We start from the raw sequence: 12,278 nt of genomic DNA, 5'->3' as shown, positions 1-12,278 counted from the left end.
TATAGTGTTGTATAATTGTTGTAATGAGAGAACTTTGTACATTTGTATTATTGGGAATGTGTGGTGGAGTGTTGTACTCATGTTCCTGTGGTTATATTTCATGTGTTGTGTAATTTAATTACAATGTACAATTGTATTGAGTGAACTATTGCGAATGTGACCTGTCATGAGCGACGGACTATGTTACAGTCTTTGAGTGTGTGGGGACTGTTCGCGCTCGTTTGTGTGGTTCTGAATATTATGAGATAATATTCTTAAAGTGGGGGGCAGTGTCACAGAATGAGCGTTAAAAATGGGCGCGCCGCCAAATTCTTGCGATAACGCGCGGGAGAAACGCCGCGAGGTCAAAAGAAAAAAAAGAAAACAAACATCCAAGGCTCCCCGGGCGCGCGCTCGCCCCTTGGAAGCGTAGCTTCGCCTACGAACCTCCTCACCCCACATCGACGGCCGAGATAGCCCGCGAAAGTTCTAGATTGAAAGGGGCGTGGTCATACCGAGTTGAGTCATTGGCCGCGGAGGGCATTCCAACCGTCTCGCCCTCTTCCCAGCCTTCACTGCGTATCGCGCCGACGAAATGACGAGAACCTTCTGGAATGTCGCGCGCAAGGTATTTAACCGAGCAGCCGAGATGAGAGATCAGGAGAAGACGGAAGTTAACGCAAGAACGCGTAGGGTATACCGCCGTGTAGTCGGCGAAGGTTTTGTCCGTAGAGACAAAGCGGGAGAAGAAGATGATTTCCACCTGAGGGGTGACGACTCGAGCTACAGGCAAGGGTGTGTGTGTCTACCGCTATCGAGCGAAGACGCGTGGCAACAGCTGCGTGTGTGAAGCCGACGTGTTTCCGGCGGAGGAGTTTGAAGCTTGGAGAGTGGCCGATTGAAGACGCGAGGTTTCCGGGAAGAGAAACTTCGGCGAGGTTTCCTGGAAGAGAAACTTCAGGGGGCAGCGGAACGGCAACAACGCTGGACTTTGAGTGAGTGATTCTCGGAAGAGTATCATTCAGACTTTTGTTCCAAGGACTTTGGACTGAATAGGTTTTCTATCTCTTTAGTCTCTAAGTGTCTTGGTTGTTCAATGCATGCAACTGCATTGTAGTGTGTACTGTTGTCTGTGTCCGTTGTTCGAGTGTGGCTAATAGTACTGTGTAGTACGTTGTTTGATCGGTGGCATATTGTACTCAGCTATTGTGGAGTGAGCATATTTGTGTATTGTTTTTCTGATCTGCCATTATTGAGAATATAGTTTTGTTTGTTTATCAACTCTCGGCTCTGACTTGTTCTTTGGACCACAGCCGGCGTCCGCTGGCGCACCAAAAAGGACCACTTCTAAATTGTCCACGCTTTCGTGGTGCGGTTCGGGGGGCTGATACTTCAACCTTTGGAATTAGCCCGGCGATCGCCTCCCTCATTAATGGGACCTGTGTGACACTATGCAGTTAGCCTTAGAAAAAGGGCTAATGCGGAGCCAGTTTAAAGCGAGCAGGTGCTGGCTAACTAACTTTATGAAGACGGAAGGCTTTTCCCTCCGAAGGCGAACGGGCATATACGAAAAGTTTCCGGAGGAGTACGATGAAAAGCTTCACAGTTTTTAGAGGTCCGTCCTAAATTTGCGGCACAACGGTTACCTGCTTAGGCAAATCGGGAATGCCTATCAGACGCCTCTTCGACATGCCTGGCACTACAACCGTCGAGAAGAAGAGAGCGAAGCAAGTTCGCGTGCTGACATCGGGCCACGGTAAAACTAGAGTGATGGCAATGCTCCGTTGCACGTCAGATAGACACAAGCATCCCCCGTACCTCATATTTAAACGGAAGACGCTCCCGAAAGGAGTCGTTTTTCCGAGTGGTTTTCCCGAGTGGTTTTCCCGAGTGGTTTTCCCGAGTGGTGTGACTGGATTCCCAGGGAAGGCAAACGCACAAAGGGGATACAGAAAGTTAGGTGGACTGACGAGATTAAAAAGTTTGCGGGTACAACGTGGCAATGAAAAGCACAAGACTGGGTTGATTGGCGGATCACGGGAGAGGCCTGCCCTACAGTAGGCGTAGTCAGGCTGATGATGATTATGATGATGACAGTTAAATCCCTTTATAAGAGACAATGATATAAGAGACAAACAGGTATAAGAGACACCAGTATACCTACAGTAAAACATCGGTCATAGGAAAATGCATACGAGGTACCCTGCTTGTAAGATACATCTTGTATAAAAGACAAGAATTGCTGCCCGAAACATGCCTCTTACAAAGAGGTTTAATCATAGCTTCTGTATCTCTTCGGGCTCTGGGAGGCGGGCGTGGTTGCTATCTTGTCTTGCGGCTCAACACCGGGGCGTTGTGACACCGTTCGGGACGGTCAGTGGGCGCCGATCGCTCGGTAAGCTGCTGTGTGTGGAGAGCGAGTAAGGCCACCTTACAGAGTGAATGTCTCCTTGCGGTTGCCTCTTCGGCGCCTAGGCTGGGTGTTCGGTGGATGCCAGTTGTTGTCGAGCGACTCATTAGGTCTAACCCCCGTATTCACAAACGCTCCTCGATTCGACCCTTCACTCGAAACGCTCCTTGAGCGTTTCGAGCGAAACGCTCCGAAACGCTTCCTTCACTGGAGAAAATCTCGAGTGTTTCTTTGAGATTGTCAAGGGAGCGATCGAGCCCCCTTCAGTCGTCCATCGAGTAAAGTTTCTGCATCAACATCGCGTCCATAGCGGAGCCAATCTCGCTTTCACGGCGTTTCTCGATTAATTAGGCTGCCACCTCCTTGTTCTTTCGGCAGAGATGGTACACGATTACTACAGAGCTGTCTTCAAAATGTTCGGCAGCTGCTATTGTGGCGCCGGGACAGGCGGGTGTAGTGTCAAGATGACCGCTCGCTAGTGCCGTGATGTGTTCTGTTTCATGCATGAGCCAGTGGATTACCTGCCCTCGGGTGTGCGTATACTCGCCGTGCGAGTGCTCCGAGACTTATTGCGGATGCCAGTGCTTTGAAGTGTTTCGATAAAGCTCGCACACCGCATCAGTTCAAGTGCGGTGCGAAAGCTTGACAAGCAAGCGGAAAGAAAACGCAATAGCAAATTTTCGATGCGCTGCATTCACTGCACTTCAAAGTGGCTTCCTCTCCTGTGAATTTTTGCTACCCTAGCCAAAATTTACGGCAAAGCATACCTACGTTAGACGACGGTCTGTATCGACCAGAAGGTAAGCTTTCCTGTGTGTGTTTTTTTTTTTTTTTTCATTTTTTCCTGCTTCGGTCAGATCACTATTAGAGACAGTTCAGGAAAAGCAAAACACAATACAATTGGGCGCAATGAGTGTGCTGCTATTGCTACTACGCATGAAACATAGCTCCCATATACAGTTTCTATAAAGCTCACAAAACCAATGAACAACTAAGCCCACCTTTAAGGGATCAAGCAGAGGATCATGCTCTGTGAAACCTGCATGTACACAAGAATGCATGGAGTGTTCTATAAACCTTGATATATGAAATATAAATACATCAGATACATAATGAGATTGCTCTTGTTTTAAGATTGAGCCCCCCTCCCCTCCGAAGAAGAATCGCTGGCTATGGCACTAATTCGTGCACTTAGATAACGAAATTATATAACAACATGCCTGGTCAGCTGCCCAAGTTCCTGAGCCAAAAATGTGTCTAAATAGTCAAGATAGAACCCCCCCCCTCCTCGAAGAAGCATTGCTGGCTATGGCACTGATTCATGCAATTAGATAACGAAATTATATAACTATATGCCTGATCAGCTGCCCAAGTGCCTGAGCCAAACATGTGTCTAAATAGTCAAGATTGAACCACCTCACCCCCCCCCCCCCCCAAAGAAGCATTTCTGGCTATGGCACTGATTCGTGCAATTAGATAACGAAATGATATAACTATATGCCTGGTCAGCTGCCCAAGTTCCCGAGCCAAACATGTGTCTAAATAGTCAAGATTGAACCACCTCCCCCCCCACCGAAGAGCATTGCTGGCTATGGCACTGATTCGTGCAATTAGATAACGAAATTATATAACTATATGCCTGGTCAGCTGCCCAAGTTCCCAAGCCAAACACGTGTCTAAATAGTCAAGATTGAACCCCCCCCCCCCCCCGAAGAAGCATTGCTGGCTATGGCACTGATTCGTGCAATTAGATAACAAAATTATATAGCTATATGCCTGGTCAGCTGCCCAAGTTCCTGAGCCAAACATGTGTCTAAATAGTCAAGATTGAACCACCTCCCCCCCCACCCCACCCCGAAAGAAGCATTGCTGGCTACGGCACTGATTTGTGCAATTAGATAACGAAATTATATAACTATATGCCTGGTCAGCTGCCCAAGTTCCTGAGCCAAACATGTGTCGAAAAAGTCAAAGCTCAATAATTCAACCATGTCTGTTCTTGAACGCAAGAAATATTAATGAATGTGTGCACTGCTAGAAGTCAAGAAAAATGCGGCTTTGGTGTCTATTACGTTTTTCTAATATTATTTCTTGGCTCTTTTGTGCAGGGGACTGGCTGCCGACAGAAGAGCACAGAGAAAAGGTCTCCTAAAATGTGCCGTATTAGCAATGCATTGCAGAGTATTCACGACTGTGACTCGCTCTCTGGATTTCGTGCCGACCGATTGTGCCCCCGCGATCTCCAACGAAAGCACAGCTCTGGCCGACTGGCTCGCCATACGCCATCTCCTGGCGCCGACAAGAGCTCTCGCTGAATGGTACCCCGTCCTCGGACTCCTGCGACCGTGTCCATCTTTCCTATCTTCTCCTTACTTCTGGGTGTCGCTGTGCCTGCGCCACGCTCTCTCCTTCCCCCTCTCTCTCTATCTATATCTTTTAATCCCTACTTACCCCCATCCCTCATAAGCTACTGTTGAGGTGTCGCAATATGATCCAAACAATTACGACGCTCACTTTTATCTTCATTTCTCTCTTAAGAATCACATAAGTTCGCGACTGTATACAAAAGGACAAAACCTGCAGTGAATGAGTGCAGCTGCTCTGCATTAGGTACACTATGGTGTCTACTCCCTCGATCTTATTTATGATGTCCTCAGAGCGCGTATTTTTATCTTTACAGTGTGTAGGTTGCATATGTTTGATTAATGAACACTTTGCAGCTGCATTCTTGTGTTTGCCATGTCGCTCTTCATCAGCCACATGTATTAAAGGTTGATTTGCCATTCAAAACTTCTGTTTTTTTCATTTATCAATACATAATTATCGTCATTTTTGTCTTTTCATGATGAAGCAAGACTGCAAAAACCACTTCTATTCTACAGGAAAGTAGTTCTACAACAATCAAACTTGTTTTACATAAAGAAGCACCACTTTTCCACGGAACTGAGATGGCGTGGTTCTAACGGGCAGACGTGCTAATGAAGCAGCAATAGCGGATATTTTATTTACAGGGTCCTGACTAGATGTACCCGCAACGACTGCAATACTATTGAGCATTTTTACCACTTTCTTGCAGTGGTTTTTTGTTAAATAAGCAGAGTAAACTACTCCGCTTCTTGACGACAATTTCTCCATGGTTGAGATAACCCACTGGGTCGTTTTTAAGACAGAACAGCACCAAAATCAGAAGCGGCTTCAATTTCATGATTTACAAAATAATAAAACATCTCCTTTAAATTATGTACTGCCGAGGCTTTGTATTGCAGCACAGACACCGCGATTCTTTTGAACAGGTATTCCCAGCAATCATATTCTGCAAATAAAAGCCAAAACATAAATTGAAAAGTTATTTGTACTCTAACGAATGTGCTTCTGAGCTTGCAATTAAAGGAAACGAGAGAAAAATTTGAAGATGTGACCGCTGTGTGAATTCAGAGACGGAAGCTCCAAAGATTTAAAAGGGGAAGAGGCACTTAGCCATCAGGCATCTTAATATTTAAGCTAAAGTGATGAAAACTTATGAGAAGGTGTATTTAAATGTGCAGATGTCAAATATGAACTCAGTTTTATGTACCTCTTAACCTTTTGTTTGTAATTAGTAATTAATTAAATGTTCTTTTGATCTCATTATCAGTAAACTGGCTGCACTGATCTTGCTGAATTAAATGTCATTACATTCTACAATTACCAAAGAGTGTAAAAAGCAAGTTTCATGGCTCTAGCTCTCCTACACCAAAAGTTATGAAGTTTAGAAGTTCATCCTTCAATTATCAAGGAAAGATAACTTTTGTACTTTATTTTTTCTAAAAATTTATGGTGTCCTATTGTTGCATATGGCCCTTTCTTGCACTCACTAAGCATCCAGCTTCTCAGCAACACAAGAATTATCAAATTCCAGTGTACCAAAGCTGAGAAGCACTTGTCAGAATAATGAAAGGTGGCCAAAAAACTAAAACTGAGAAAATGGCAAAAAACAAAGTTCTGTATATTCAAGGAATTCTACACAAGCAAAAATGCTTCTCTTTGCATATAAATGCCTCAGAAAGCACCAGGGCAGTAGTCTTTGTCACACTTTTGTCGTTGAAGCCGCTTTGCTTGTTGTAGGAACCTGGAAGACGCTGCACGCTGGGTAGGAACTGGAAGACGCTGCAGTTTTTGTGGTGAAGTCCCCTGCGAGAAATTCCCATTACAAAAAAGATCTCGTTTAGGGCTGCCTGGCCATTCCCTGTGTTTTGCACAGCACGAGACGCACGGATATTCACTTCAAATGCAGCGCATTTAGCCTGGCTGGGTACCTTCCCACAGCTGAACTCACTGTCAAGAAGACCACAGTTTCGGCACTCTGAAATCAGTTTCATCCCAAGTCCATATTCACGCTCACCCTTTTTCAATAGAAATGGTCCCACTGCATGTCCAGCACTGAGCTGTTCTTTCAAGAAGCTTGTTTACTGCGGATAAGTCGACGATCCCGTAGGTAGCTGCCGACGGGTCGGAGTCCTCGCGTGCTGTCTCGAGCGTTCGCAGCTTGGGCTCGCTCGCCGAAGTTGCCGATAAGCTGCTGATCTTATCAGCACTCACTTTCTGCTGTTGTGCACGATCGGCGCTCGTCAAAAAGGTTCTGTCATTTCTTATGCGCTGCATATCGCCGATGTCGTCCGAGGAAACGGGTGGAGATGTCGGCGTTTCATCCGACGGATCCTGTTCCGTCGGCCGCGCAGTCCTGTACTAGGTGTGCGCCGGATATACCTGCGCCATTATCTCTTTTTGCCGTAGATTTCTTGCACTTTTTTCCAAACTTGTGAGCGGTGCGTAACTTGCGATACGGCTTCGGCATGATGAAAGGTTCCAGCCAGGTTCAAAACGTGGCCAAGAGCGTAGGCCTAACGCACTGGCCTGGTGGCTGCGGCGCGCCTGAATGTGCAGACTTGAGAAACACTTGCTCCAATTTCTCGCTAGCTCGCACGGATCCAGGAAGCCGACGAGAAAAATGACTTGTGAGCGAGATACACTCGCCGCTTCACGTGCGCTCCACTGCCTCACGCAGCAGACAGCTCGGGAAAGGGTGGCCAAGAGCGTAGGCGTACCCCACTGTCCCGGCAGCTGCGGCGGGCTTCATCGAGCTCGTTTAGCGCCGTACCAATATACCGTCGAACGTAGAGACTCTACAGAGATGCTTGCTCTAATTTCCTGCTAGCTTTCGCGATTTCAGGAAGCCAACGAGATCGAATTGACATGCACTCGCCGGATCGTGTGCGCTCGCTCCGCTGCCGCACGCAGCAGACAGCTGAGGAGGCCCGGCGAATTGGAAGGCGCGATTTAGTCACATGTGCTCACTGCACCAATAGGCTCACGCGAGGGGGCCTTTTTTGTTTACGCGGATTCACGGCGTGCATATTGAGTGGACAAACAAAAACAAGTGCGGCGGGATATGAAAAAAAAAAAGGCCGGCTCTTTCGAATGCGACCAAGACGGCAGCTGTAGCAAGCGTAGAACGGCAACACCCCGGCGCTGAAAAGCCCGTTTTTCACACGTCCATCGCCAAACATTCAGCTAACATCATAGAAAGTACTCTCATAGCTAAATTACCAATCTAGGACGCGTGAAAATTGGCGAGATTATGCAGCGATAGTGGGAGAATCCAAATATAGTGTCCTAGAAAAATTTTTTTATTTTTTGCGATTTTCGGTTTCAAAGACCCGCTTCTCCTCTTAACGTTTACGTCTATTCGAAGCAGTCATATTAGGCGCATCTTCGAATGCAGGACAAATAGACGAAAGATGGAAAAAAAATACCCGCTTACTCAGGCATCCTTGGAAGTTAAAATTTGAAAATTAAAACACACACAGATACACAAACACATGACATACACACACACATCAGTTCCTGTTAACAGACTATATATGCTGCCAATTGAAGAAAACAACTTGAAAATGCTGTTTTCGTCAAAAGTAAAAAAAAGGCACACGATCGCTTTTCTTAACTTGCGTAGCAGTCTAATTCAAATGCTCAGCCACAAGTATACCATGCCTACTTTTTACACTACCCTAGTGTAACGTTATATAGCAGTTGTGAGCATTGTCTTTTAAGTTTCCTATTACACGCAGAGTAACAACTACGAAAGTGCCACGTTTAAGGGGAGACGCTCCTCGAAAAAGTTTTTTTTTTATTTCTAGTAATAGAGACTTGAAAAGTTTGTTATTAGTATAGTTTTTCATGCAGATTTCAAATATGCAATCATTTTTTGTGTAGCTGCTATAATTATTGAGTTATGCCATAAACAATAGCAAAAGGTTACATTTTTTGCGGGCACTCTTTTATGTACTAAACTTTCAGTAAAAGCACTGTGTCTGATCTTATTTGACTCTTGGTAGATTGAAAAGTGCAAATATCTATATAGATATGTCACAGAAATATTGGAACCAAGAAAAAAAAATTGTATTGAATGACTTATTATTTTCAATCTCCCTTGAAACAATAAGCTAATATTTTCACAACTAATGCTGGTAGGCATTGCAATTTAGAGTAGATATTTGCATTCTGCATGTGTTGAAGAATATGTGTGCCAAGTTTCGTTACTATACAATGAATATAAGTTTCTAAAAGGCTGCCCGGAAAACGTGAAACTGTCAGAAAAAATGAAAATGAGAAAAACAAGTTTGAGAGTTCGCAAAGTTGGCATTTATTAGGAAATCATTCTTTTTGCATCAAATTGGGGCACAATGAAAAGTACCTTGCCTTGAATACACTGAAAGTGTCTAGAAGTCCCCTGCACCATAGCTTGGTCCTTCACGGCTCTTGCGGTCAGTGTCCTCAACACGAGCTCTCTTCGCTGTGTTGCGACGGTGTGCCCTCGCTTCTGCAGTTTGCTTCAGGTTCATCTTCCTGATGCGCATGACGTCACAGTGGTCACCATGTGTGGCCAGATCTTGTGAGAGAAGAATTCCAATGCCTTCGAGCACTTCTTCAAAGCCCCTGTGGCCTTTGTTGTACCAGAGTACAGCAAGAGCGGTGGCTGTCTCCACAGTTGTTCTGGAGGCGAACTTTGTTTTTGAACATAGCAGCCATATCTTGCTGTTCAGCGATTCGGCTGCATTCTGTGTCTTGCCATGAAGGCACCGAATAAGGAGTTTCTCCTCTGTAAGGCGCTTGTAGATAGGCATAATTGCCAATCCTTGAGCCTTCGTCAACAGTGGGGTGTGGCGTGGTGCAGGCTCCCCCAGTGCTTCCGCACGCTTGTGCTTGCACCACGAATTTGGTCCCGCGGGGCAAAAGTTGTGGCTACTGGCACCATCACTGGAGCAGCAATGAAAATACGATGCCCATATGGCAGTGTACATATTTCGGACACTGTCCTTGTTGCTCGTGATGGCGATCTTGTAATATGTTTGTAGTTTTATTATTGTCGCATCTTTCAGTTTTTCGCCTCGTGGCAGTGGCGTTGCCAATTTCCGTAGGGCAGTTCCCAAGCGCTTTGCAACGTGGTTCGTGCACTCTTCTTTGTCAATGGGGGTGTCACAGTATACATTTGCCTCGCAGACTGCAGTGTAGGCCTTGCTGTCACGATCACTTAGGAAGCTGGTGAATCGCAGTGGAGTTTCATAAGACAAGGTCCTCTGCCATATATTGACAGCTGCCGCCGGTTCCATTGCATGGGATGAGCAGTCAGTGTTTTTTTTGGCAAACTGGAAGATGAAAAGCTCGCCATATCTCTTCATCCTCCCCAAGGTCCCTGTGTATACTGCAAGCATGGCAGTAGTTCGAAAGAACTTCAAAATCGAGGCAGAGCCCCGTGTCCAGGGACACGACTGTGCCCACTCCATTGTGGCTTTTATGACCTCTTTTCTGCCAGGTGCCATCAAACATGACTGGCACATCTCTGCCGCCGACTGCGTCCTTCGTGACGTTTCGTGCCTGGTGCAAGTTTTTGCTCACTGCCGTCATCGCCGCATCATGGAGCTTCTTGCAAATGCCGTTGAATGTCTTGTGATGCATCGGGCTCGGAAGACCGAGAATCGCACAAAATCCAGAAAGTTGGTCGTGGCCTGTGCCTATAGCGCGTGCTCCCAGAACTGCCTTCACATTTACAGCAAAGCTGTCACGCGAGCTGCCGCTGTCAAAACGAGCGCTCGTTCCTTGGTCCCCGGCCGAAGCAGTACGTCTCGACGTGTGCGTGAACGAAAGTGCAGATTCAGGGCAATCAGAATTTTGACAGCACAGTTCGAGGAATGCCGAAAGTCCTTTGCGCTTTCCAGCTGCCTCTCGCACGCCGAGCTTCCGTTCGCGGCAGGTTGGGCATTGCGCACCCGCCACAAGTGCCGTCAGCGCATCGATTTCGCAAAGCAGCATGTTCGCAGTAGCAGCATCTACCGGTCTACGTTCACTCTCGAAGAATCCAATCTTCCTTTGGGATGCACTGACGAATTCCACGGCAGCGGCTATTTCACAACCACTGTCGCAGGGTTCGGTGACGGTGTTAGGCCTATCCGAAGTCGGAGCGTCGGGGCGTTGGTCGGGGGCGACATCGTCGTTCGCTGTCGCTTTGCGAAGCGTCCGACGCCGTTTCCCTCGATACTTGTGGCGAGTTCTGAACTTTCGATTATCTGAACTGCACTTCTTCGGGCTTGCCATGACGCAAAAATGCAGAGAAACGCAGAAAAACTCGATCGCGACGTCCGAGGCTTCGCTCTTTTGCCGTAGAGATAGGAGGGGGAGGAGCGTGGAGCGCACCGCCGTCCAATGGTGGCCTCGCACTGTGTGCCGCGATATTCAAAACGCGTGACGTACGCGTTGTTTTTCTCGTTTTTTGTTTATTCTGCGTGAAGGCACGAGACTGGCTACTAGTGGATTATGAAGGATACGGCCTTCGCAGCATGCGTGCACGATTGCAAATGGCGGCCAACGCGTCGTTTTCGCGACAGGACGACGCGAACTTCACGTTTTTCGCGACTTTCGCGCATTTCTCGCGTCACCGCTGCCCACTTGGAAGCATTTTTTGATAATTTCTCGTGCGAATTTCAGCTTGATATTTTCAGAAGTAATATATTATAGTCCAAGGATGCCAACACAGCCGGAAAAAAAAAAGCGAAAATTTTTCGGAAAACCGCGACTTTTCGACCCGCGTCTCCCCTTAAATTCACAGTAAATGAGTAAAATAAACATTGCACAGGCCCATGAAATTAGGAACTGTGCACGTACTCCCGTAGCGAGAACAAATTTACGTATGAGTAATCTTTGTACACAATGCGTAGTGAATTCTAAAAGCACGCCAATGTAGTGCGATATATAGTAAAAATTACTAACTCCACCCCGTTATCCATTCAGTGTCTACATTAGTGATCAGAAGGCTCTCAGCAAAGTGAAAGTAAACAAAGCAACAAACCATCTGATGTGCTTCCAGTTATCACTCACCCAGTTCGTTAGTCACCTCAGCGAAAGTAGCCCACACACACGCAAACACTACCGTTAATATAAACTGCAATTAATAGACCCATATTAGACGAAATAAACGAAGCCCATAGATACGTTCAGCAGCAGATGAAACGCCATCAGCTGTTCGTTCAGCTGCCTGGGTGCGATTGTTGCCAGACTTGAAGGGGGGGGGTTTCGTTAACTCTACTGGCACAAGGCTTTGGGAAACCACGCTACCACTCTAAATGCATGTATTTTACTATAATGTCAATTTTTAAAAAAGAATAACTAAAAACGCATTCATTCATTACACAGAAATGGGCATTTCTTAACCACAATTACGAATACTATCGTTATCAGGCGCTTTTCTCGGTCTATGCAGTTCACTCAAGTAGAGGGAGAATCTCCAAGGCCTCCCTTGGCAAAGGAAGTGTGGAGGAGCGTTCATGAAATGCAGCGGCTCCTTGAGTGGAGGAGCACG

The 12,278-nt window shown here is 46.4% G+C and overlaps 1 protein-coding gene across 14 annotated transcripts in view; it reads right to left on the bottom strand.

Annotated features, from left to right (window-relative positions):
- LOC142776538 (activating signal cointegrator 1-like) overlaps window positions 1-12,278 on the bottom strand; it is a 135,410-nt gene that overhangs the window by 96,607 nt on the left and 26,525 nt on the right. Inside the window, exon 7 of one of the 14 annotated variants that reach the window (XM_075880383.1) lies at window positions 6,350-6,559. The exons of the other annotated variants lie outside the window; for them this stretch is intronic. Coding sequence (XP_075736498.1) covers window positions 6,456-6,559 — 104 coding nt within the window. The 3' untranslated portion in view covers window positions 6,350-6,455. Of the gene's footprint in view, window positions 1-6,349; window positions 6,560-12,278 lie in introns of those variants that run through there. 14 annotated transcript variants of the gene reach the window in all.

Source organism: Rhipicephalus microplus, chromosome X (genome assembly GCF_043290135.1).
Source record: "Rhipicephalus microplus isolate Deutch F79 chromosome X, USDA_Rmic, whole genome shotgun sequence".
Classification (NCBI taxonomy): domain Eukaryota; kingdom Metazoa; phylum Arthropoda; class Arachnida; order Ixodida; family Ixodidae; genus Rhipicephalus; species Rhipicephalus microplus.
This window is presented reverse-complemented; position numbering and strand designations above follow the sequence as displayed.